At 40.2% G+C, this 27,971-nt stretch overlaps 1 protein-coding gene across 2 annotated transcripts; it reads left to right on the plus strand.

Moving 5' to 3' along the window:
* On the plus strand, nucleotides 1-27,863 carry OPRK1 (opioid receptor kappa 1). Of its 2 annotated transcripts, none has more exons than XM_017679198.3 (4): nucleotides 1-368; nucleotides 707-1,011; nucleotides 14,729-15,081; nucleotides 26,580-27,863. In XM_017679198.3, exons 2-4 carry the CDS (start codon nucleotides 755-757, stop codon nucleotides 27,110-27,112), a joined length of 1,143 nt encoding a protein of 380 aa, XP_017534687.1. In that variant the 5' UTR covers nucleotides 1-368; nucleotides 707-754; the 3' UTR covers nucleotides 27,113-27,863. The 2 variants fall into 2 exon arrangements, with proteins under 2 accessions (XP_017534687.1, XP_017534695.1); XM_017679206.3 differs by lacking the exon at nucleotides 1-368 and adding an exon at nucleotides 9,103-9,256 and having other exon boundaries at nucleotides 878-1,011.
* The last annotated feature ends 108 nt before the right edge of the window (nucleotides 27,864-27,971 follow it).

The raw sequence follows: 27,971 nt of genomic DNA on the forward strand, positions 1-27,971 counted from the left end.
CGCTGGAAAGGCTGCGGGGTCAACCAAGAGAGGCGGCGGGAGGCTCGGAGAAGTTCCAGCTCAGGGGGCGCGGCGGGGCGCGCCGGTTCCGGGAGGCGGGGCGCCTGCGGAACAACCCGCCAGGTCCCTGCGCTGCCGCGTCCTCGCCGCCAGCAGCCGGGCTGAGCGCCGCCTGACGTGGGAGCCGCTGGGGAGGGTGCACGGCTGAGAAGGCGGCCTCGGCCAGAGCGCAGGGCCGGGGTCCGCGGTACGGCGGCGCGGGGCTGCGGGTGCGCTGCGCCTCCGAGGGCCGAGCCGGTCTGGGAACGAGCGATTCAGCACCGGCCACGACTACCCCCGGACGACTACCGCGTCCCCAGAAGCCAGAGGTGAGCTTTGGGCTTTCGAGGAGCAATCCTTGGGAGCGAGGGCTCTGTGCTCCAGGGCCTCCTGTCCCAGGCGCTCAGAGCGGCAGTCTGGGGACAGTTCCACCAGGGGACCGTGCCTTGGAAAGGATGTGGGGGTGGGGGTTTCAGAAAAGGAGCGAGCGCTTCCCGCCCCACGCGGCGCCCAGCTGCGCGTTTGCCAGCTAGGAGGCAGCGAGAGGTTCGTCCTCACCCCGCCCGGGGACGTGCGGCCGGGGCGGGCATCAGTGGGCCCTGAGCTCCCGACGGGGAGCGGACAAAGTTTGCCTCACCGGGTCCAGCTGGTTCTCTCGCCCCTGCAGCCCCGCAGGTGCCGCGTTTCCTCGCCCTCCAGCTGCAGCCGCCCGACCATGGAGTCCCCCGTCCAGATCTTCCGCGAGGAGCCGGGCCCCAGCTGCTCACCGAACACCTGCCTGCTCCCCAACGCCAGCGGCTGGTTCCCGGGCTGGGCTGAGCCGGAGGGCAACGGCAGCGCGGGCTCCGAGGACGCGCTGCTGGAGTCCGCGCACATCTCGCCGGCCATCCCGGTCATCATCACGGCGGTCTACTCTGTGGTGTTCGTCGTGGGCTTGGTGGGCAACTCCCTGGTCATGTTCGTGATCATCCGGTGAGCGCGGGTCTGGGGGCTGCAGTGGCGGTTGCAGGGAAGGAGGATTCGGGCCCATCACCAGGACGCAAGGTGGGGCGCCGGCCAGGTGGAGGGGACTGTACCGTCAATGCAGGGCTGCGGAGAGTCTCAGCGGGTGGCCTCCTAGAAGAGGTGAGGGATTCCCTGGGAGAGTTTTTGGTGGGATACTGCAAGGCTTCACACAGGGCCAAGAGATTGACACCAGTGCTGTCTTGAGGAGTGACCACCCCACTCGCCTGCCGCGTCCCAAAACGCACACATACCTCTAGGGACAGGGAGGGTACTGTGTATGGAACAAGGTCAGGATCTCCTGGAAAGGAAACTAGTCCATTTGCCTGGCCTTTATCTCTTTGCGCCAGTTTGGAGCACTTTGTTTTGCTCTTTGCAGATATTTAAGATAAAATTCAGGCCCACCTAATGCACCCAAGATAATTCGAAATTTCCTGTGACTCATCAGAAAGGTGTTATGATTTATGAAGCAAAAGCCAATATACTTTTTAGGATTGTTGATATCTATTCTGTACATGAGTTTTTTTAGTACTGAAATGTCATCTCATTTGTTTAGAATATCAGTGACTTTGTAAATTAGCTATCTAATTTTTATCCACTATAATAGTATGGGTTGTGGAGGTTTTCAAAAATTGCTTTGCATTTTTAAGAAGTAAAATAAGAGAAGTTGATAGTTCTGTTTTGTTGCTCTTTTGTGGAATTACATTGACCTTAACTTCCAGTAAAAAATATCCACATATATGCTAACTTTGTGGTAAGTGAAGTAATTCTTATTTTAGCCTCTTTTAACAAGAAAATGTTCAACTTTGTTCTGGATGCCCTTTAAGATATATGTGTTTCTCTTTGTGGGACACATAATGCTTTGAAAATGCACCTTTGGGACCAAATAAGAATTTTACCTTTCTTTGAGAAGTTCCTATGAAAGAAAGGATGCAAGTCACCCTGTTTAGGGGCACTGAAAGGCTGAAGAACTAATTTCTTTTTTTAAATCCTGACTTCTGTTTTGAAATAGGCTCCTTATTTATGACCATCTTAAAGAACAATATCTACAGTAGCATGAATCTTTCTGCTGAGAAATCATAATAAAAATATTATTTATTTATTTATTTGGCTTGGGAATGTCAGGTCTTTTATCCTTATTTATGCTCTGGAACTAAATACTGTCACTTAAGGCTTCAGATACATATTGGAAAACTTATTTCACCTACAGCTAGTGTTTGTATTTTGGTACCTTTGGTTTCATAATTGTTTATTACATTTTGCAGGAAATCTATCAGTGATGAGTAAAGGCTATATACAGAAAGGGGGAATATTTTAAAAGGAAATTGTTTTTCCAAGTCATGAGTAATTTCAGGGATGCTCTCCATCAAAGATGATTATAGTAACCAAAAGAAAAGACAGCTGTGTTCTAAATTATAATTAAAATTTTTAGGAGCTCCTTAGTACAGAGGCCATTTTGTAATAAAACATTGTTACACAAAATGGGGATGCTAAGAAAAGAAAAACTCTCTTCTTGCTTAGATCATATTTAAGTGCCTGAATAAAACAAGTACATGTTATTGCCACTTGAATGAGCACCTGAAGTTTGAGTTTGAGAAGAGCTACTTGGTTGCTCTACAACTTTTTATATAGCCCTGGAGACTAGGATTAAAAACAATGAAAAATCCTAAATATGTGCAAAGATAACTCCATGGGGAGCATTCGACATGTCAGAAAGAAAAATGAATCATTAAGACTTCTAATGGTAAAGATATACATTAAATAAAAATTATATATAGCTATATATATAAATATATATAACATATAATTATTTTGCACATATATCCCAAGGATATCCAGGACCAAAATTCATTAGAAGGGGATAAAATCAGTTAAAAATACAGAAGTTAGGTGGTTCACATCATCTATCCTTCCATTCTCAACTAGTTAGAGATTGTTTGATGATAAAAATGAAAAAAGAAGTTACACTGCCATCCTAGAATGCCAACATACTGAAACAATGATTCACTTAAATCAACAGCTAAAAGGATTGAGGAATATCTAGAATGTGTTCAGAATGATAGAAGGTCAAAGAATTAAAAAAATAAAACCTAGAAGAAAAGTTGGTGGACTTGGATTTATTTTGCTCAGGAGAAGAAAGGCCTGAAGATTCGAGAGAGGGTAAAATCAAGTGGACCATGGCATTCCCATCAGGACTGAGAGCCGAACTGGAGTATGGAATTCAGATGCAGCTTTGATAATTGATCTTGAGGGCTGAATAACATTGCTTGAAAAGATGGAAGATCACTTTTGAGGAGGACACTTTAAAAATATTATACATGCAAAAGGGTCCTTGGTTCAGTCTTCTAGGAAAGCATTCTAAAGATGGAATTTAGATGCTTGGATGGTGGGACATGTACAGGTATGGGATGGCCATTCAGACCTGGGGAGAAAGTTAGGATTGCAGAAAGAGCTTTGATATTTTTAGACCTGCCTCACAAATAGCTTTTTTCCACCTTGGGCACCTGAAATGCTACCCAGTATCTTTGAAAGATATTTAAAGTTTCTTGGGTTCATCATTTATTGTGTACCAACTGCCATAATTGCCTAGTATCAGGGCACATTAAACTTTTCATTGTGAAAATCTTGAAATTTAAACATTCCAGTCTTGCCTCTCACCATGCTTTGGGGTTTGTGATCCTGGAGCAGGAAGTTCTTACTTCAGTCCTGGATCTGTGTCTTTGGGTCCCAGTAGCACCTTAGCTGTACCCATGGGTGTGTCACTCAGGTCCCAAGCCCTGTGCTCTCAACACCTCTTGCTGTGAAGGGCTCCTGCAGTGACTGCAGTGATGCCCACACCCTGGGACCTTTCCAGCAGCCCCACCCCCGAGTTCTACACACCTATTCTCCTGTTCTTACCATGACTTTCCACACATGGCTGTATCCTCCTTTAGCAAAAATGATTAAAATTTAATGGCCACTTAACATATGCCAGGCTGGGGAAGCTGCTTACTTCATTTGAATTATTTTATTTAATCTCCACAACCCTATTGGGTATATCAACATACCCGTTCAACAGATGACAAAATGAAACCAAGGTGAAATTAAGTGAATTGATGAAGGTCAGCCTTGTTAACTTGTGGAGCCAGAATGACCCCAGCAGCTTGACCCCAGATCCTGCGCTTTGACCCGCCTTACTATTCATTTTCCGCTACATCACATCTGCCAACATCTGGATACTTTCTTACTGGGGGCTTCATTTCTCCCAGACTAGCTCTTCTTTTCCTACTTCAGCCTCTCTTGATGATATGCTCAACTGCCTCGCCTTCTTGTCCTTCTGCCACTGTCTTCCACCAAATCTTGACTCTGGATCAAGCCAGTAACCCATCTTCCTTGTTCCTATATCCAACTAACTGATTCAGCTAATTGAATGTTGCTGAAAAAAGTCAGTTTCATCTTTGTAAAGGCAAAGTCAGTGTCTTCAGGTATTTCTGACCAGTTCTGCCTCTCTTTTCTTGTTTCCTGTTTTTCAGAATGCGTTAATTCCTTTTCCCATGTCCCATAAATAAAAAACCCTAATTTCATCAGGGCTAATCCCCAAGCCCTGTATCTGGCCATGTTCTGCTCAGGGTCAGGGAAGCTCTTTCCCTGTAGCTCCCTGTGGCCGTGGAGTCAGTCCAGCTGCCTGGAGCACTCCTTCCTACAGCATGTCAGCCCGCCTCTCCTCGTGCCCATCTTGGTGGAAGGCTGTCCTTCTTCCTGCTCCTGGGTCTTGAATTTCATCACCTCTTGCTTTCCTGGGATCTTTGCTGTGTCAGTTATCTCGTTTCTGCCCCATCTGTGATCTCTCCTCTCCACTGCTTTTTTCCCTTAAGCACCTGGTCATACTGAAGTATTTCTATCTTATAAACGATTAATATCCACGAACATGACCTTTTTCTGAGTTCCTGTACCTAATGTCTTTTCATCCTCCTGTCTGTTGTGGGTAAGCTTCTGGGAGGACAGTCCCTCCTCTCCATCCCCTTGTCTTCCACCCACTCACCAGCCCAGTGCGCTTGGTTCCCTCCCTGCCCCCGCTGTACCTGCTCCCCCACCCCACCCTGGTGGTGCTCATTTTAGGCTGTTGTCACCTGCCTTCAGTGGAGGTGTGGTGTGCTTGCTCAGTCTCAGGTCCCTTGCTTTCTCCGACAGCAGCCCGTCCTGACTTCCTTCCGCATCCCCTGAGTTTCACTTCGGTCTTCATCACAGACTCCTCTTCGGATGTTTCTTAAATGGTCATATTTTCCAGAGCCTCGTTGGCTGTCTTTGGCCCTCACTTGGCATATTCTCCGAGTTAATCAGGGTTCAACCAGAGGAGCAGAATCAACAGGGAATGTACATGTTCAGAGATCTGTTGCGAGGAGTTGGCTCACGTAGTTGTGGGGCTGGCTAGGTGAGTCTGAAGCCCTTAGGGATCAGGAAGGGCAGGCTGCCTGCCCAGGTGGAGTATCTTCTGTCTCAGGGACATCTCAGCCCTGTTCTTTCAGTTGATGGGATCAGGCGCACAGATTATCTAAGAGGCGCTCCCTTGTTTAAAGTCAACTGAGTAAGAACTCAACCACATCTACAAAACACTTTTGCAGTGGCACCAGGATGGATGTTGGATTATTTGGGGGCTGCTGCTTGGCCAAGATGACACAGCAAACTGACCAACACACTCTCAATGGTGTCATCTATTCCTGTGGCCATACCTGTTCCCCAATCCTAAATCCATGCTTCTGTCTCCCAGTTACTCATGCCCAGCTGACTTGCTGGCCTCTGTCCTTCTGGATGGCTCTGTGTGACTATCTCCTTGGTTCCTCAGGTTTCTGGAGAACCTGCCTGTATTAGTTTGCTAGGGCTGCCATAACAAAGGACCACACACAGGGTGGTTTGAATTTATTTTCAAAGGAAATTTATTCTCTTATATTCATCTAAGATCAAGGTGTTGGCAGGGCTGGGTCCTTCTCTCTGAGTCCTCTCTCCTGGGCTTACAGAGGCCATCTTCTTCCTGTATATATGTTCTCTTTTGTTTAAAGAAAAGCTTTACTTTTGTAAAGATATGTTTCTTTTTAAATTAAATGTAAGGATAAACAAGGAAAAATTTATTAGGAAAAAAATAACACAAGTCAAAATTATTTGGTCCTTGGGCTTAAATTTGCCTCTCCTTTTCTCATTAGTTTTCATTAATTTGTTGCTACCACAATGAAGAACACTGGGGATCAGTCTTCTGCTGACCTGGCCCTGGGGTGGCTTTTGCTTCCTGAAGTCAGTGTGGTCAGTGTTGAAATTTTCTAAAAGGGGCAACTTTATAAGGAGCTTAGGAAAAAAAACAGAACCATGAAAACACTAGGGAAATGCTTCCATTTCTTGAACTCAGTTTCTTCTTGAAAGACAGCCAACCCACTCAACCCTGTTGGGCATGGAAGTTGTTCCTCATGAAGGTACCTATTTTTTTGTTCATAAATAGGGGGATAGAGCATTTCTTCTCCAAGCTACTGACCAATGTCAATGTTCCGTGCCCTCTACCTCCTGGCCCAACTTAAGGCCATCTTAGGAACACACTGACTTACTTGGGTCATCTCTGAGTCAGTCCGGGCCCCACAGTTGAACTTGTGCCAGTACCACCTGAGCTGTGTGGCTGTCACCGAATTGGGGAATAATGGGAAAGGATGGGGTGACCCAATCAGAGTGTTTGCTGTGGTGTTGCCTCTCTTCCTTCCCAGGCATCTTACTACTCATGTGCTGGTTATGATCATCACAGCTATGTGTACGCACATGTCCATATTCTCTTAAATGTCAAAATAGCCTCACTTACATAATATCCCCAAACTCTACCCAGAGAGGCAGTAAAGAAAAGGCAGAGGTATGTTGGTATAATATACCATGTGCTGCTCTACGTCTATCAGCCTTACCTTAGCTTTGATTTAAAAAGATATGTTCTAATATATACTGAATCCTTGCTTGGAATCAACATCAATCATTTCCTTTAAAGCAAGCATAGCAAAAATTACTTCAGAAATTGTTTAAAAAGAGCCTATTTTGTGTATCTCAGAGTAATTTTATTATTTGACAAGCTCTTAAAAGAGAGAATTGGTCTCATTGCAACTGTTTCTATGGATTAACTAAACGGGATTATTTTCTTTGCTGTGGGACATGTGATTGCAGACAAAGTGGAAATCCTCATGGAACTGTTTCAGAGATCAGAGACTACCCAGCTTCCCTGCACCTCCCTGCATGCCCACCCCCCCGACACACACACACTAAAAGAATAAAGAAAGAGGAAAAAAAGCCCAATTTGGCGATCAGGTATAAAGCTCTTAAACCTTAACAGATCCAGCGAAAATTGTAGTCTTCAGAACCACTTCTTGATTATGTTAACTTTATAAGACTACAATTTTTCCTGGTGTCTGTCTTAGAGTTTTAGGAGGAATGTTTTCCTGCCTGGGAGATGATGGCTCCCCCCACTAATCATTCAGCAGTATCTCTTGGGCAGCAGTATCTCTGTGTGACCTGTGCAGCAGGCCTCTCCTTCACCCCCAATTACCCAGTGGATGCCCCTAATTGTTGTTGCCCCCACGAGGCTCTGTGCTCATCCCAAACCTATTGCGGTGTGGCTGCAGGACAGTTTCCTTCCTGAGGTTTGCTTTATGTGGTTTCAGTGGCTTAGAGCTATATTGACAAAAGATGGTTTCAGACTACCATTTATTTATTCCTCAACAGAAAATCAGCCAATAGTTCTGTTGTTGTTTCTTTCTTTGGAGGGGATGCTGGCTTATGTTTTAGATAAGAAAGACTTATAGTAAGAAGAATGGATTTTAGGAGTGGGGATAATATTGTAAAAGCCGTGTGTGTGTGCATGCATTTTAAATACTTATTCTCTCCACTAGCCAAGCAAGTCAGAACTTAAGATGAGAAAAACGTAAAACGTGGATGAATTGAGAGATCCCAAAGAAACTGGTCTGAAGGTGGGCAGGGAAACCTTCCGATTAAGAATGGATAAAGTTATGAGTGTTTAGAGATCAGTGATAACCACAGGAACGATTTTCTGAGTTCCTATTGGGTATTAACTCACTTATCTTCACAGCAAAACTCCGAACTTTCTCTGCCTTATTATGTTGCTTTCCAGTTAGTGAGGGGGTCATTTCCTTCTGATGGAGAGCAGAGCAGGTGGGTGACCATGTCTCCCTTACTCTGGCTTACCGTAGTTTGGTTAGCTTTTGTATAAAATGGAAAAATAATTTAAGATATCTACATACTTCTAGGTTTCCAGATAACTGTACCCCACGTCAGTCGTTTGAGATTTGTGGTTTTCTACCTGGTGTGGTTGTGCATGATAAAAGCTCTCCCTGTGTGTACAGCCGAATACACTAGAGCGTGGCAGTCAGGGGTGGGAGGGGTGACTGCAAGGAGGAGGAGCAGTTTATGGGGCAGCGGCTATTGCAGTGAGATCCCTACTCTGTGTTCCTCTTCCCCTCACCCCCCATTGCCCTGCATGGACAGCCTGTCTGGGGCGTCTTGGGATGTTTGCTGGCCCTTCTGGCATACATCGCGACCAACGGTAGCTGCAGTTGTGACCGCTGTGGACTCAGACCACTCTCCTCTCCTCCTCTGTTCTGTTTATAGCTTCTGCTCTTTGCGTGTGGGAGAGTAATTCTGGGGAACTGAAAGGGCCTGACCCCTTTAGAATACTATAGGCTTAGGCAACATCAGTGTCAGGTCATTGCAGAAGTAATGACTGAAGTTCCCTTCTCTTTAAAAAGTTAACAAACTATACCCCGCACCCCCTTAAATACTCCAAAAGGACTAGTATAGCTAATTAGTTTAATTGAGATGTACTGAGAGTATCTGGAGAATTTAATGGAAGCAAACTCATGTTTTCAAATAGGTTCTTCTGAGACTTCACATCAGTGCAGGAATCCTTTCTGATCATTTCAAACATAAAATAAAAAATGTCACATGTCTGGAAAACATGCCCCGAAAAACAAGTAAGTCATGCTTCTTGGTGGTGCAGAGAAAAGTGCCAAAGCTCATCACCCACTAAAAACAACTGCTTTCTTCCAGGAGCTGCAGAACTTCCCTCCTGCTGAAACAGTGTTTGGGGGTCTCAGGCTCCCAGTGCCGTTCCTGTGTAAGACAGCAGCCAGCTTCCCATGGGACAGGAGCATTTGATCCACTCAGTAGTTCGCCTGACCAAAAGTGTTTTTGCTGTGCACAGGTATTTGCTGTATTAGACTCTAGTCAGGAAGACGGCCACCTGGTAGTTGGTTGGTCTTTTCCATTCTGCTGTAGTTTGGGGCTACCGAAAAGGCTCAGATTTTACTTCCCACTGTCACGCTAATTTGTGGTTTCAGGTAAGCCACTTACTTCCTCTTTACTCAGTTTCTTCACCAGAATAATGGATATTGCTGTGGAAAATCTCAACACCATAATGTACATGATGGCATTTCTCTGTTGAGGGGCAGTGTGCTAATGTTTTAAATTAGTCTTCTTTTCTGGACCTTGCTTCATGTCCTCGTGTCAAATGTTTTCTCCCTTCATGAGGCATATTTATTCACATGTATCAGAGTGGTTTTCTATCTTTAGCTGCTGGAAGAAGAATTCACATAATCAAATTATTTCTCTGATAAAATTTCTGCCTTCTTAAGAAATACGGGAATGTCAGTGCTGAATTCCATTGTTTATTAAGTGTGGACTCTCAGAACCCCTGCTCATTTCTAAGACTGCTTCCTTTTCAGAAAAATGTGGGGACACCGGTATCTTACAGGATTGTAATAGGAGTTATTAGGACTGTGGTAGGTAATTATTAATAGTGGTAATGATAGTAATAACAGCAGCCATGGCAGAAATGAGGACAGTGAGGGCTGGCATTCTTTATTTTCCTGTGCTAAGCAATTTGACATATTGTCTCATTTAATCATCACAACTATGTCAGATAATAGGAATTTCCAAAAAGAGTGTCTGTCACATACAAAGACCTTAAAGAATGCCTAACATAGTTTTTCTTCCTGGTGTCAAGGTCCTCTGTGGCCAGACACCCCTTTGCCCATCCCCACCAACCTCCCATTACCCGCCACACAGGACTCCTGACCTCTGAATAGGACTCTCGCCATCAAGCCTCTCTTCTGTCCAAATTCTTCCCAAAGTGCAAGTCTCTGTCCAAATTCTCTCTGTAAAATATGTCCTGATCTCTTCACGACACACCCATCTTTCCCTTATCTTCATTTCTCTAGTTCACGCTATACTTTTTGTCTCAGATAGTTTAAAAGACCCTAGAGGCAGAGTCTGCATATTGAATTTTTCTAGTGTATTGCTGTGCATGGAGTAGGCACTTAGAATGTGTTGAAATAAGAAATGGTGAAGACTGATGAGGGAGCCTGAGCATGACTGGAGAGAGAAGAGCAGCGTGTATGTCAACAGTGGGGAGCTGGTAAGAGCTAAAAGTAACAAATCAATAAATAAAATGTTTGTGTTTAAGAATATAGGGCGTTTAGCCATCAAAATTCTGGATTACTTATAAATCATAAGTTTATATTTGTGTCATAAAACTAGAAAGGAACTCCTGATTAAAGAGCCATTTAAATTAAAAAAAAAACTTGGGCAGGGCACCTCGATAGCCAGGGGTGGTAATAAATCCAAGAATGATCTCTTCCACCTGCATGTTGTCCGAGCACAGCAGCCTGTGGGAAGGACAAGATGCTGTGAGGCTGCTGTGCTGCTAGGTCAGTGTTGCACCCCCCAGCAAGTGCCATGGTCTCCCTGAAATCCTGCTGGTGACACTGGTTCCTGATAGTTCAGTAGATAACTTTGTTCCCTTTTCTACTCTGCCAAGCATGTATGGCTGCCAGCTGAGAGGACTCCCCTCAATTCTCTGTAAAGAGAACTGTGCTAGGAAGGTCTTAAGTTAACGTTGCGATGGGGAGCATCTCTAACCCCGGAGTCACCCTCTGCCACATTACCAGGTGATGACCTTCCTCACGGCTAGCACCCTGAGGTGTCTACTGACCTGTCCCCCTGGCTGCTCTGTGCATCCCGCCTGGTACAGCACACCATTGTTTCCAGATTGATGACAGTGACAACTTCGTGAGGGCAGCCCACAGACTTTGCTTGTTTAGTGCCGTGTGCTCTTGCGGTGTGTACACTAAAAAGTGCTGCTGCTCACTGCCAGCCCAGCTCCAGTTTCTCTGCACAAGCCAAACTGCCCACCCAGATGGTACCATGTTCCTTGAGGTACTTGTAGTTTTTGTAAAATAGTGTATGAAATGGAAGATAATTTCTTATCTTACTGTAGTGAGAAAGCTCACTTACTTGTTCTTCTCACCCCTGTGGATGGACAGTGACTGTGAAGACTAACTACTATTTTGTTTTGGTTAAATACAAGCATCTGGGCTCTCATCCACCTGCCTTTGAGGGGGAAGGCCTTGAAATCAGTTGTGCACAGGACCCAGTCCAGTGTCGTACATAGAAGACTGACAGTAGATACTTGTTGGACTCAAACAGTTTATTCATTCCTTTTGATTACACCCGTTTAGTTCTCCCTTTCAGTGTGTGGGCCTTACCCTGCGCCCCTTCCCAATCCTCCTAAGCTCTTGCCTTTTCTGACCCTAGAAAAATCACTTTACTCACCAGAGTCTAACTGTCTTAAGCTATATTAGGGAAAATCCATTAACCCCCTGGGTAAACGCAAAGATAAGTTGTTGTGAGAATAAATAAGGTGTGTGGAAGTCAAAACACTTGACTTTGTAATTTGTAACATGCTGGGAGAGGTAAGAATGCAGGGCTGGGATCAAACCCCCTGGATTTGAATTCCTGCAATGCCTTTTATGACTTAACCTGAGAAATGAGTGTGACTCCTGATTCTCAGTGGCTTCCTCTATAGAGTAGACCAAGTATGTGACGCCTACCACGTAGGGCTAACTGGACAAAGCACGTGAAATGTACAGCAGAGTATCACACAGGGATCGTTTTGAAATAAATGATTATTACGATTATTGTCATTAACATGAGCCACCTCCAGGCAGGTGGTGATGCCATGGCATGGAATGTTGGCTGATGCAGGCATCTCTCTAGGTCACTGATGGGGGCCCCCAGCCCTTGGGGATGGTAACAGCAGCAGTTCCCACATGAACGATGTGGCCAGAGCTTGTTCCTTCAGGAGCATGGACTTTCACTATAATTAGTATGATTAAAATTAGTGTAAACTGTAGACATTTTTGTTATAGGTGTTTGTCATATTCAGAGATCTGATGACAGGATTTCAGTTCTTCAAAAGTTCAAGCCTTAGGCAATTTCCTGCATCAATCTGTTAAAAATATTTTGGAAAACTAAGAGCAATTTATTACTCAACATCTTATGATTACATAAAGATGCATATGATATCTTACTATAATTCATGAGTCATTCCATTCACCTTCTTACAGTGTGTAGGTCCCAGGCTTCATTTTTACTATTATCTTTATTATTCAAGCCAAGTTGGGTAAATAAGACCATAGATGTTAACTAGAAATTATGTTCCTCTTTGCTTTTTGTGGTAGCTGGTAGATCTACCCACATGAGAGGAGGATGAGGCATGTGAAATAGATCCAGCATATTCTTTGGATCAGGTGCATTCCATTCATTATGTTGGGAATTCTGTGAGATAAGCATTGTACTTCCCATTCCCATTTTATAGCTGGGAAATCGCAGCACAGGGTTTGTGACCTCTCCAAAGTCTATCAGTGGGAGTAAAAAATAAGGACTAGAACCCAGGTCTGCCTAACTGTATAAAGCAAAGAACATCAGTCTAACTTCATAAAGAAAGACGAGAAAATTAGGATCACAAAATATGGAGTAGAAGCCAAAGACAGTGCCTGCTAAATTCTTTGCTAGCATCAGAGATTTTTAGGGAGAAAGTTGAAAGAGGAGGAGGTTGGATTGTAAAATGCACTTTTCAAACATAAAACCGTATTTTTAAGACAAAATTTGAACAGGTAGCATTTCAGTCTCACTCATTAGAACATTCATCTGTCTCAGGAGTTTGCTTTTTATCCATGCCTCTAAAAAGCCTATACTCTGACCAGTGGCCACACACATTTAATCACTTTCTAAAACTTAGGGGCCATTTAATATTTGAGTAAAAACTGCAAAGACAAAACGTATATTAAAATAGACTCCTCGCTCTCTCTGGATTAAAGCACAGTTCAGTTGACAAAATGTCAAAATGGAAACCAACAGATGTTGACTCTGGTTCCGGTCTTTACAATGCCTTCTTTGAGCACACCTAAAATGAGGAGGAGACAGCAGGGAAAGTGTGAAGCGTGACCCTGTGTGTCAGATATTTAGAGTTAGATCATCTGCTGCCTTTATCTCATGTACTGGCAGTTCAGGTTTATCAGCCTTATTGACCAGTAGCTAAAACTCAGAAAAATCATCTACTGCATTCAAACCCAAGACAGTCTGGCTTCACAGTGGACCTCAGAGGCTGTCCTGTCACTACATGTGAAAAGAAGTTTCTCATGTGGAAATTTGAGAATGTCACAATGATCAATAAACATCACTGATGTTGATTTTATAGACAAAGTGGAAGTCATTCTCTATAAGACAACTCCTTATATATGACTGTTTATGAAAGTCAAAGCCATACCATTAAGAAGCCTGACTCCCTGAAGATACCTGGGGCATAGCTGAATTAATTGTGATAAGGTCTACAAATCTGAAGTCGAAAGTAATTACCATCTGAATTTTCCCAACGTATCTTAGCATTTGGTCTCTGAAAACCTGCTGATATTGTTTGAAACATTTTATGCCCTATAGATCCATGAGGAAGCATTCTCTAAGTAAAGCAATCCTCTGAATTCACTTTTAGTTGGAAATAGAATTGTTCTAAACTTCCTGTTACATTAGAAAGAATAACTTAGGATTAAACACAAACTTTCTGACCTGTTTTGAAAATTACTGTCCCTTTAGTTGAAAGATGAAACAAATTATATGCTTAAAAATTCTTTGAAGATCAGAGGACAGAAAAACAGAATTAGTTCTCACCTGCTCTCCCAGGTTACATTTAGTTCTAGGACATGCATAAGGGAAGACCTCGGTCTGCTTTATTTACATAGTATATTTAAAGTGGAAAGCTTGTAGCACACTGGCAAACAAAAATCAAGAATCTTAGTTGTGTTTTAGCCATCAAAACTGAATGTACTTTAACAATTATAACCATCTTGCATTTTTAAGACATTATAATTACAATGACTGATTTCTCAAAGTAACCCTGAGGAAAAGTTGAATATGTTTGATCTTTGTTTTACACAGTGAAAGAAAAAATAAAGTATTCATTTAAATGCTTCAAGCCAAGCAACTCTGGATAGGATTAAAATGAAATGTCAGTAGCAAAATAAAGAGCTGTATTACAGGCAAGTCTGTGGGGACAATCTGTGCATGTATTCATTTATTTATCTACTGATACTGTTTTCTTTACCTTTTTAAAATTTATATTTTGAACAAAGTGCTAGAATAAAAGCTAAATAAAGTCAAATTTTGCCCATTTTTTGCTACTAACCTGTAAGTCTTTTACATTTTAGATACTCAAAAAATATGTAAAGAATAAGTGACTAAAAAACCAATTCAGTCATCCAAAGGCTATTATCACAAACACATTTACCTCATGGGTTTGACATGAAGATGGAAAGAAATAATCTTGTTTTTAATATTTTAGATACACAAAGATGAAGACTGCAACCAACATTTACATATTTAACCTGGCTTTGGCAGATGCCTTAGTTACAACCACCATGCCCTTTCAGAGCACCGTCTATCTCATGAATTCTTGGCCTTTTGGAGATGTGCTGTGCAAGATAGTCATTTCCATTGACTACTATAACATGTTCACCAGCATATTCACCTTGACGATGATGAGTGTGGACCGATACATTGCCGTGTGCCACCCTGTGAAGGCTTTAGACTTTCGTACACCCTTGAAGGCAAAGATCATCAATATCTGTATTTGGCTCCTGTCTTCATCTGTTGGCATTTCTGCCATAGTCCTTGGAGGAACCAAAGTCAGAGAAGGTAAGGGCAGTCATTTTCATTTCTCTGTTTAAAATTAACTTCTAATTATACAAACTCTTAATTTGGTAGTGAGTAGGACACACATCTTGGGGAAAACCCAAAGACCAATGGAAATATAATGCCTAAATCCATGGACGATGAGACTTAAATCAATTTTGTGATCCTTTGCACATCTAAACACAGAATGGGATAATGACATTACGCAAACGCAGACCCCCAACCTGTTTGCTCCTCTGGAAGTGCATACCAGAGTCTGCAGGCTTGTGGATGAGGTATGGGACCCTGGGCTTTTGGATTTTATAATACAGTTAATTCCATTGCATCCTGGTAATTGTAAGATGCGTCTCCTTATAATTCGCCCTAAAAGGGGCTCTAAGTCATTAGAGACATATGCTGGCTCCTTAGTCGTTTTTCCTTAGGTATTGATCTCCATATCACTGTCATAACAACTTCATTTGTAGGCCATTTGAAATTGAGTCCACGGATGGTAGTGCAGAAGAGCAAAACCATTAGGTTTTGGACATATTAGTCCTTACCCCATGCAAACAGAATACTTGATGTGTTCCCAGTTATTCTGGGACAGTGGTTCTCACCCTGGGCTGCATGTTGGCATCATGCAGGTACTTTAGAAAGTACTGCTGCCTGGGTCCCATCCCTGAAGGGTCTGAGATACTATATGAGCATCAAGGTTTGCAAGATTACCTCAGGCTACTCAGCCCTGCAGCCAAGATGACAGCTACTGTTCTAGGAGTTTTGATTTACTAGTATGAGGTAAAGCTGTACAAGTACCTGTGGTCTTAATAGAAATTCATTGTGAGGAGAGCAGAATGATCACTTTGGACTTTACAAATATTGTTGATTTTTTAGCAGTTGTCTAAATGTTGCAGTTTATCAGGGAGGTTCATGACACCCCTGAGTACTGATAATGAAATATATGTAGTAGGGACTTCCCAGGTCATAGTGAAAGGGTAGGTGCTGAAATCATAGCTACCTTGCATGGTACACATTTTTCAATGAAACATTATCTTTTTCCTCAAACTATGTAATGAATTTGCAGCATAGCCACTGCAGGTGTTAAGCTGTAATACTTGGTAAATTTTAAGAAATGCCAAACTTTATCAGAGAAGCATTTTAAAATATGATTAATTACACATAGGATTTTGTTTCTTCATGCGTACAAGTGGAGATAAAATTGCAAGAAACTCTTCTGAATCTTAGGTATTGATACACAGTAACTCAATTCAAGAGGAGATCCTGCATATACACTGTGAGGCCAAGACAAATGTGTTAAATAATAAAAAAGATGGATGATTTTTCCCTGGGCAAATGAAAAGCTGATTTTTATAGTTCATGTTATACTTGTAGACGTAACCACTCACCCCTGTAATCATTGTCAGAAAATGAGACCCTGCAAGAGATGGATTTCAGCTGGATTTTTAAAAGAGAAAATGAAGATAGATGTGGGCTTTCTAGGAAGGAGCTGCTGGAGATGAATGTGCGCAGATGGAATGAAAGAAAAGATCCACCCATGTCAGCAAATTAGTGTGTGGAGCAAACAGAGGAGAAAATGGGAGAGAATTAAAGTAGTCTTGTAGGGGCACAAAATTCTTCCTTTGTGTCTTTTATCTTCTAAAGCAGATTCTGTTTAAGTGATGAAAGATTGTTCCAGAGTATCCAGTGCACTCATTTTGAAGTGTTGCGTCACACTGCATGTGAAGGCTCTGATGACAACGGGGCATATTTCGGACAGTCTTGCACTGACTCAGAGCTGAATGTCATTGATAGGTCACAGTATCATGTCTGTGGAGGACCGTCACTGAAAGGAATCAGGCATCATCTGCATTAGAACTTCTCCACCTAATGTTGGACAAGACATCTTAGCTAATGTTTCTGACTGTAGAGTATTTCTTTTTGTTTAAGAGCACAGATTCTGGAAGCAAAGGGCCTGGAATTGAATCCCGATCTCATCATTTATGGGCAGTGTCATTTTGGCAACATTACTGTGCCTCAACTTTCTCATCTGAAAAATAGGGGTCATCATAGTGCCTACAACCTCAGGTGCTTTTCCAGGTCTAGTGAGTCCATGCATAGAAAACTGGGAGAGCAGTGCCTGGTGTCATTAAGCACTCCCTCGGTGTTGGCTAGCATCATCATCTGACATAATGATCTTAACAGTTCCTTCCTGTTGCTGTTTGTCAACATCTATAGGGCATGTGTTCAATACCAGGGGTTCTGTGTACAGTAAGATGTTCACTTTATGGGCATAAGATGCTCAGTATAACATTTTACATATTATGCATGTGTGTACTATTTATTTTGGAAATGTATAGTCTACCTATTGCTGTTATTATAACAACTAAGTTAGTTGTAATAGCTATCAGAAAAAACAGAATTATTCTTAACAAAAAGAATACACACAAGGAAAAGCATTTAGTTTAGATATTAGAACTAACTATAATTATGATAGCCATGAGACATTGGAACATGTCAAAAAAAGCTAAGACCTTCTAATATTAGTATAAAAGGAAAAGAAAGACTACTTAAAAAAAACACTTTATTAAGTTATGATTGGCATGTAAAAAGTATGCATATTTAATTAAACATTAGTTTGGGATATGTATATACCTGTGAAACCATTGCTGCATCAAGACTGTAGACATTTCTGCCACCTCTCAAAGTTTCACTTCACATAACATCCTCCAGGTCTGTCCATATTGTCACAAATGGCAGAATTTCTTTCTTAAGGCTGAATGATTGTCCCTTGTGTGTACCTGCACACACAGAGACACACACACACACATAGTGTCACATACACACATATACATACATGTGTGTATGTAGGTATATGTATACCACATTTTCTTTATCCATTCATTGATTGATAGACATTTAGGTTGTTTCCATTTCTTGACTATTGTGAATAATGCTACAGTGAACATGGGAGTGCAGGTGTCTTTTGAGATCTTGATTTTAGTTCCTTTGGGTAAATACCATAAATATCCTTGATTTCAGTTCCTTTGGCATTGCTGGATCATATGGTAGTTCTATTTTTAATTTTGTGGGGAACCTCTGTACTGTTTTCCATAATCTGTACCAGTTTACAGTTCCACCAACAGTGCACAAGCCTTCCATTTTGTCCATAGTGCTGCTGACGCTTATCATTTTTTTTCTCTTAGTATCAGTAACCCTAACAGGAGTGAAGTGATACCTCATTGTGGTTTTGATTTGCATTTTCCTTATGATTAGTGATGCTGATTGTCTTTCATGTACTTGTTTGTAATTTGTATGTCTTCTTTGGAGAAGTGCCTATTCAGATCCTTTGCCCATTTTTTAATTATGTTATTACTTTTCTGCTGTTGAGTTCCTTATATATTTTAGATATTAACCCCTTATAAGATACATGATTTGCAAATATTTTCTCCCTTACTGCAAGTTGCCTTTTCATTTTGTTGAGTGTGTCCTTTGCTATGTGGAACTTTTTAGTTAGGATTAATTTGGTGTAATCTCACTTTTTTATATTTGTTTTTGTTACTTGTGCTTTTGGTGTCCCCAAAATACTGCTGCAAAACCAATATTAAGGAACTTTTCCCCTGTGTTTTCTTCCAGAAGTTTTCTGGTTTCAGGTTTTATGTTTAAATCTTTACTCAATTTTGAGTTGATTTTTGGGTGTGGTGTATATGGGTCCAGTTTCATTTCTTTGCATGTGAATATACAATTTTCTCACCACCGCTTATTGAGAAGACTGTTGTTCCCCATTTTCTATTTTTGGCATCCTTATTGAAGATTTCATGACCATATATCTGTGGGTTTATTTCTGGGCTCTCTATTCCATTCATTTTGAAATATCTGTTTTTAATGCCAGCACCATACTGTTTTGATTATAGCTTTGTCATATAATTTGAAAGCCAGACGTGTGACACCTCCAGCTTTGTTCTTGCTCAAAATTGCTTTGGCTATTTGGCATATTTTGTGGTTCCATCTGAACTTTAGGACTGGTTTTTCTGTTGCTATGAGAAATTCCATTGGGTTTTGACAGGGGTTGCTTTGAATTTGTAGATTGTTTTGTGTGGTATGGACATTTTAACAATATTAATTCTTCCAGTCCATGAGACCAGGATATCTTTCCATTTATTTGTGTCTTCTTCAATTTTTTCATTGGTGATACTTACTGGTGTACAGATCTTTCACCTCGTTGGTTAAATTTATTCTTAAGTATTTTATTCTTCTTGATGCTCTTATGAGTGGGGTTGTTTTCTTTCTTTTTCAGATAGCTTTTTGTTAGTGTATAGAAACACAAATTCCCTAGGTTTTGTTTTGTATGTTGATCTTCAATCCTTAAACTTTACTGAATGTGTTTATTAATTCTAAGAGTTTTTTGGTGGAATCCTTAGGGTTTTCTATATGTAAGATTATGTGATCTGCATATGGTTTTACTTCTTTCATTCTTTCTGATTTGGATGCTTGTTTCTTTTCTAGCCTAATTGCTTGCTAGTACTTCTAGTGCTCTGATGACTATAAGTAATAAAGGTGAGCAATGTCATCTTGTTGCTGATTTTAGAGGAAAAGTTTCCAACCTTTCACACTTGAGTATGATGTTAGCTGTGGGCTTGTCATACATGACCTTTACTAAGTTCTACATTGCTTCTGTACCTACTATGTTGAGAATTTTTATCATGAATGGAAGTTGAATTGTGTCAATGATTTTTCTACATCTGTTGAGATAATCTTATTTTTATCTTTCATTCTTTAATGTGGCATATCACATTGATTTGTGTATGTTGAGCCATACTTGCATCCAAGAGATAAATCCTCATTGATTATGGTGTATGATACTTTTAATGTGCTGGTGAATTTGGTTTGCTAGTATTTTATAAGATTTTTGCATCAATGTTCATCAGAGATATTGGCCTATAGTTTTATTTTCTTGTGGTGTCCTTATTTGGCTTTGATATCAGGGTAAAGCTGCCTTGTAAAATGAGAGGAAATGTTTTTCCCTCTTCAGGTTTTTGGAAGAGCTTGAGATGGGTTGGTATTCTTTAAATTCTTGTAGTATTCACAAATGAATCTGTCTAGCACTTGGCTTTTCTTTGTTAGGTTTTTTATTTAGTCTCAGTCTCCTTATCCATTATTGGTTTGTTCAGATTTTCTACTTCTTAATGAGTCAGTCTGTTAGGCCATATGTTTCCAGGAATTTATCCATTTCTTCTAAGTTATCCAATTTGTTGACATAATTGTTTATAGTAATAGTGTCTTATGATCCTTTGTATTTCTGTATCAGTTACAGTTTTTTGTAATGTTTCCTCTTTCCATATAATTTTATTTATATAATTTATATTTTTTCTTAGAATTTGTTAATTTTGTTGATCTTTTCAAAAAATCTTTTCTATTTCATTATTTTGCTCCATTATTTATTATTTCCTTTCTTCTACTAACTTTAGGCTTTGTTCTTCTTTTTCTAGTTCCTTAATAAATAAGCAACTAGATATTCCTTATATATCTAGTGAAGTTTTTTATGCAATCTTTTCTTTTTCTTAATGTAGGTGTTTATCACTATTAACTTCTCTCTCACAACTGCTTTTGCTACATCTCATCAGTTCTGTCATCATATGCTCCTATTTTCATTCATCTCAAGCAATTTAAAAAATTTTTTAGATTTCCCTTTTGATTTTTTCTTTGACCCATTGGTTCAGGACTGTGTTAATTTCTAAATATTTGTGAACTTTCCAATTTTCCTCCTATTATCAATTTATATCTTAATGTGTTCAGAAAAGATACTTGATATGATTTGAATCTTCTTACATTTGTTAAGATTTGCTTTGTGGCCTAACACATGACCTAAACTAGAGAATGTTCCACGTGTGCTTGAAAAGAAATATATTCTGCTGCTCTTGAATGGAATGGTTTGTATGTGTCTGTTAAGTGCATTTTATTTATAAAGTGTTGTTCGAGTCTGCTGTTTCATTATTGATTTTCTTTCTGGGTGATCTATTCATTGTCAAAAGTGGGACATCAAAGCCCCCTACTTTTATTGTATTGCTCTCTGTGCCTCCCTTCAGTTTTGTTAATATATGCCATATATATATTCACGTGCTCCAGTGTTGGATGCATATATATTTATAATTGTTATATTTTCTTGATGAATTTACTTTTTTGTCATATATAATGACCTTCTTTGCCTCTCGTTACAATTTTTAACTTAAATTCTATTTTGTCTGATGTAAGTATAGCTACTTCTGCTATCTTTTGGTTACTATTTTCATGAAATATCTTTCTTCCCCTTCACTTTCAGCTTGGGTCTCCTTAAAGTTAAAAATGTAGTCTGCCTAGTGAAATAGAGTTGGACTTGAATTTCCTTGATAATTGCCTCAGTACTCTCCTTTCCCTGTATTGGTATAAATTCAGCTTCATTAATTTTTTTGAAGGATATTTCCAACTCTATTCTCTGGATGTTGTCCAAAGTCTTGTAAAAAGTAGCTATAGTTGATTTTTTCACCACTCATCAAATATTTATTGAGCTCCTACTACATGTAATCTAATCTGTTCAAGAGAAAGCTGATTCTCTGAGTAAAAAAATGTATCCAAATTAATCAGCCCTTATGTTGCCTTGTTTATCTTTGCAGATTACTCTTACATAATAACTCGTGTAATCATTCCACATTTTCAAGGATTTACGCGTGGTATTCATAAGTTCATTTATTTAACAATTTATTCTCCTTAAACACCATATGTTCCTGCTGTAGCAGGAGTTAAATATTGAATAAGGCAGGCTGGGTGCCTACCCTAAGGTAGCTTACATTCTGGATGGAGAGAAAAATGTTAGTAAAAGTAACACGTTATTAGAGAGGAGCTTCTGTCTGGCTTTTGTCATTATTTAGTGATTTAAAAAATCAGGATGAATGTAATGCACAGAATATATATTGCAGGAGAATGGACTTTTTAAATGGATCAGCCTCTATATAAATGTCTCTGAAGCGACTTAGGCTAAAGCCAACCACAAGAAAGAGACAGTGTTGGAATACACCACAGCTAAGCAATAAAAACAAACAAACGTGTTTCCTACCTTCAAGGATGCTCGACTGAACAGAAAAATTAAACCTAGAATAGCGTGTTTTAAACTGTTCTCATTTACATAAATCTAAAAAAAATTAAGAGATGCTTGTTTGTTTCTAATAGTCATCATAATAATAGTACTTTGAACAATGATTTTTTTAAAGAGAATCAAAAATTGCAAGTTAATCTGGGAGCTTTCAATTACCATTGAAAAGTTTGATCTTATATTTAGCTGACAAAGTTCATGTCTCTAAGATAGTCGTCTTTATTCATTGGCCAAAGTAATTATATTCTTTATATTTTGAAGTATCTCTAACTGAAATTCTCAGAAGATACATTTTGTTTTACTAAGGGATATTTGATTAACATCACATTTAAATATTTTAGAAAAGATCATTAATAAAGCTGTTACACTATTTTAAAATATTCTAGTACTGTTTTGGAAGCAGATATTTCCAATGTCAGAAGAAAATATTTTCATTATAAAAATTACACTCTAGTGGAATAGGAGGTCACTGTGATAATCTCCTCCCCCATACACACCAAGGAAGCATCTATATTTAATACAGCTAACTCGGAAAACAACCACATTGAGAAGGGTAAAAGGGCAGAGCCACGACCAATCGGCTCTATCCTTCCCCTATCCAAACCCCAAGTGCAAAGGAGAGAGGAATGTAGTAAAAAAGAGAAAACGCTCAAGAGCCCAGCATACCTGGCCTGGAGGATCTGCTCTGAGGAAAATGAGTCTCTTCATGGCACTGGCCTTTGAAGATGAGTGGAGTTGGACACCAGCAAGAACTAGAGTGCTGTAGGAGGCTGAGTCTCCACTTGCAGAGAACTGGCATGCTCCATTGATCTGAGACTAATACAGAAGTGGCAGCAGTTTGAAGGGGAATTTGCTAGCCTCAAGAAGTCTGCCAGAAGGGAGAGGTATAAGGGAGCTTTCTCTGGAGGAGAAATAGGTGAGAAGACAACACTTTTCCAGTCCTCCCATAGTCCAGTTGACCAGGCTGGTGGGAGCCAGGTCTGAAACTCCCCGCTCTGTCAGCCCCAGCACTGGAACCCTTCATATCTGATGCAATCAGTATACTCAGTCCACTGGGCAGCCAGGCAGAGAGTGTCTCCACCCATAGCACAGAGGAAATGCCAACTTCATACAGAGGCATAGCAGTGGGGATCCACCATTGCTGGCAGACAAGCAGAGGGCAGGCCCTACCCATAGCCCACCAGCAGCAGTTACTGCCCAGCCACAATAGAGAATACTCTTGGAGTACTTGGCAAGCAGGAAATTTTGCATTATGGGTACCATAGAACACCTGCTACATAAAGTCATTACTTTCAAGACCAGGAGGTACAGCTGATCTATCCAATACAAAAGAAGAAGCACAGAAAACCAGACAAAATGAGGATGAGGAATGTATACCAAACAAAAGAACAAAACAAAACACCAGAAAAAGTGCTAAATGAAATGGAGATAAGCAACCTAACTGATAAAGAATTAAAATAGTGGTCATAAAGATGCTCACTGATCAGGGGTAAAGAATTGATTACCTCTTCAACAAAGAGATAGAAAATATAAAAATGAACCTCAAAGTTGAAATATGAAAAATGCACCAGAGGGAATGAACAGTAGGCTACAGGATGCAGAGGAATGGAGCAGCAAACTGGAAGACAGGATAGTGGAAAGTAATCAAGCTGAGAAACAGTGAGGAAAAGAATGTCTAAAAATGAGAATGTGCTAAGACAGCTCTGTGACAATTCCAGATGAAATAATATCCACATAGTAAGGTCCCAGAGGAATGGCAAATGAATAGTAAGTCATTTGGAGGAATAGGAGCTGGAAACTTCCCCAACCTGGGGAAGGAAACAAACGTCCAGATCCTGGAAATGCAGAGAGCCCCTAACAAGATGAACCCAAGGAGGATAATGCCCAGACACAACATAATTAAAATGGCAAAGATCAAAGATAAAGAGAATCTTAAAAGCATCGGAGAAAGGCAGTTACTTACAAGGGAAACCCCACAAAGCTGCCGGCAGATTTCTTAGCAGAAACTTTACAGACCAGAAGGGAGTGGCATGAAATATTCAAAGTGCTAAAAGGGAAATACATACAACTGAGAATACTCTACCCAGCAAGGTTATCATTCAGAACTGAAGGAGCAATTAAACTTTTCCAGATCAGCAAAAATTAAAAGAATTTGTCACCACTAAATCACCCTTACAGGTTATGTTAAAGGGACCTCTTTAAATGGAAATATTTTTAAATGTAAATACTTTCATCAGTGAAAACAAACCTACAGCAAAGATAGTGGACCAATTACTTGAAAAGTGAGTAGGAAGTTCAAAAGACAAAGTAGTAAAATCAACTAAACAAAATTAGTTGAGATACACAAAATAAAAAGATACAGATTATATGACATTATATACATAAAATGTGGAGGAGAAAGAATAAAAACGTAGTACTTTAAGAATGTGCTTGAAATTAAGTGACCATCAACCAAACATAGACTTATATATAGAGGAAGCTAGATATGAACCCTATGAGAACCACAAACCAGAAGCCTATAATAGACACACAAAAAATAAAGAGAAAAGAATCCAAGCATAACACTAAAGAAATCAGTAAATCACAAGAGAAGAGTGAGAGGAGGAAAAGAACAGAGATGAACTATAAAAATAACCAGAAAATAATGAACAAATGGCAATAAGTACATATCTATCAATAATTTCTTAAAATGTAAATGAACTAAACAAAACAAAAAGGCAACCTACTATATAGGAGAATATGTTTATAAATGATATATCTGATAAGTTGTTAACATCCAAAATATATAAAGAACTCACACAATTCAACACCAAAAAACACAAATAACCCAATTAAAAAATGGGCAGAAGACCTGAACAGACATTTTTACAAAGACATACAGATGGCCAGCAGGCACGTGAAAGGATGCTCCACATTGCTAATCACCAGGGAAATGCAAATCAAAATCACAATGAGCTATCACCTCACATGGGTCAGATGGCTACTATTCAAAAGATGAGAAATAAGTGTTGGTGAGGATGTGGAGAAAAGGGAACTGTCCTACACTGTTAATATAAATTGTGTAGCCTCTATGGAAAGTAGTATGGAGGTTCCTCAAAAAAACCAAAGATAGAAATACCATGGGACCCAGCAATTCTACTAGAGAATTTATCCAAATACAAAATCCCTGATTCAATAGATGAATGGATAAAGAAGATGTGTTGTGGATATAAATAAATAAATATATATAATAATATACTTAAAAAAAATAGAAATCACACTTTTAGTTTTGCTCACAATTACTTTATCTGTAAAAGATGATCAGAACAAAGAGAATTTGGCCTGCTCTGTGTTCTATGATTCCTCAGAGGCAAGACAAAAACATCATGTGGGCTGGTTGATACCTTGGGAAAAGGAGAACTCTGTAGGGGCGAGTGGGCCCCCCAATACAAGTATATAAATGATACTTACCCTGAGTCTACTCTTTCTGGTCTCAGTACTTTCTAGTATTAAGTTTACTCCAAAGAAAATACTATCCAGCAAAGAGAAGCAGAGCAAATAAAGCAATTTTCCAAGTAATCATATAAAAATACTTGTTTTTTATCTGATACATAGTCAATGTTGGTAAAAAAGAAAAATGTGTCTGATTTATGAATTTCTTTGATGATGATGATGGTGATTCTCTTACTCGTCCTCGCCCCTCTTCTATTTTCTTTCTTCTCCTTCCCCTTGTCCTCCCCCATCTCTCCTTCTTCCCCATCAACCCCTCTCCCTTCTCCTCCTCCTCCTCCTTCTCCAAAAGTTTACTCATGTTTCAGCAATGCCCTTAATCACAATGACTACCAGTGTTTCCATTAAATCATACCTGGGTCATATGCAAAGTTCATAAACATTTTTACTGACCTACATAATGATTTCTCACAAAACATATAATGTATTTCAGACAAGTTGGCTTTTGTTAAATTGAATGGCTAGATTTGAAGTATTTAGTCATTTATTAGAAATAGATACTAACTTTTATTGCCAGATTGTTAGGTCTGGGAGAATTGTAATAAATGGAAATGCAAATAAGTGCTCATGCTATAAAGGAAAAATTCAGCTCTTCTGAAAGTCATCAATGTCAAAGTTTCCACAACTAGATGATTCATGTCGCTAGTTAATCAGATTTATTCTGTAGCACTGTGTATGTTCCAAATAAATGGTGACTTTCTGGCTTCATTTTTCTAAGCATAGAGATAGGATGGCTAATATGTTTGGCATTCATTCCTAATTTGGTAATCTGCTTCAGGTAATAGCATTTCACCATATTTGGACCTTTGCAATCAAAGGTATTAAAATTCACATTTAAAATGCTTTGCAGCCACAATAATAAGATTGGACATTTTTTGTATGTTTTTGTTGTTGTTCTGTTCACCTTCTGCAGACGTGGACATCATTGAGTGCTCCTTGCAGTTCCCGGATGACGATTACTCCTGGTGGGACCTCTGCATGAAGATCTGCGTCTTCGTCTTTGCCTTCGTGATCCCCGTCCTCATCATCGTCATTTGCTACACACTGATGATCCTGCGCTTGAGGAGTGTCCGACTCCTTTCTGGTTCCCGAGAGAAAGATCGCAACCTCCGCCGCATCACCAGGCTTGTCTTGGTGGTGGTGGCAGTCTTTATCGTCTGCTGGACCCCCATTCACATTTTCATCCTGGTGGAGGCTCTGGGGAGCACCTCCCACAGCACGGCTGCCCTCTCCAGCTATTACTTCTGCATTGCCTTAGGTTATACCAACAGCAGCCTGAACCCCATCCTCTACGCTTTTCTTGATGAAAACTTCAAGAGGTGTTTCAGAGACTTCTGCTTTCCGATTAAGATGAGGATGGATCGACAGAGCACTAGTAGAGTCAGAAATACAGTTCAGGATCCTGCTTTCATGAGGGATGTTGATGCAGTAAATAAACCAGTATGACTAGTCGTGGAGATGTCTTATAGTTCTCCTGGAAGGGAAGAGTTCAATGATATAAGTTTAACTCAGATTAGTACTGAAGTCTGAGATGGAAAGCTAGAATTTTTAACAAACTTTTAGAAATCTCATGGTCTAAAGTCATAAGGTGCAGGCTGCTTTAGCAACCCAGGTCAGTGGCAGTATAAAGCCTGTAGAGCTGGAATACAAAAGATCCGAGTAAGCAAAAACAGTCCCTGGCTAGAGCAGGGAAGCAAGGTTGACTCCTAGGTCCTTTGATGAACAAAGAAACAAGGCTTTTTCTCTTAGTTACCTAGATTTAGTTCAGAACCCATCTGTTGTAGCCTTCCTATGCAGTATGGTTTCAAAAGCTCTGTTTAGAAAAAAGAAAAAGAAAAAAATACTGGTTTCAGAAATTAGTGGGCATCCAGTTCAGATGCACAACCTTGACAGCAACAGCTCCGTAAGAACAAGAACTATTTCTGGGACTCAGGCCCAGCTCACTTTATGCTGTGTGGACACACATTTTATGTGGCTGTGATGAGAATTCCAGCTTAACTATGACTTGGGCCTACATCTGTGGTATCTGATGTTCATGTATAACGAAAGATTATTCTGATATTTTGAAGTTATTTAAACATATAAAAGGTGGTTTGCAACATAGTTTAATTTCTTGAAAACTACTGTTTGTTTTTAAGCATGCTATTCAGATAAATAAACTTGTAATAAAGTATGTCCTGATGTCAAGAATTATAAAGTGGTTTAAATATGTGCTATATGTGCAATAGTACTATATGTGCAAATAAGGAATGGGCTTGCTGTTCAGCCAGGCACTTTCCCTAGGGCATGCTAATGATATCCCCTG

Source organism: Manis javanica, chromosome 2 (assembly GCF_040802235.1).
Source record: "Manis javanica isolate MJ-LG chromosome 2, MJ_LKY, whole genome shotgun sequence".
Taxonomy (NCBI): Eukaryota; Metazoa; Chordata; class Mammalia; order Pholidota; family Manidae; genus Manis; species Manis javanica.

Excerpts from the sequence above, each read along its gene's own strand:
- OPRK1 (XM_017679198.3), top strand. The coding sequence starts at position 755 with ATGGAGTCCCCCGTCCAGATCTTCCGCGAGGAGCCGGGCCCCAGCTGC. Across the intron at positions 1,012-14,728 it reads GTCATGTTCGTGATCATCCG|ATACACAAAGATGAAGACTG; the intron begins GTGAGCGCGGGT and ends TTAATATTTTAG. Across the intron at positions 15,082-26,579 it reads AGGAACCAAAGTCAGAGAAG|ACGTGGACATCATTGAGTGC; the intron begins GTAAGGGCAGTC and ends CACCTTCTGCAG.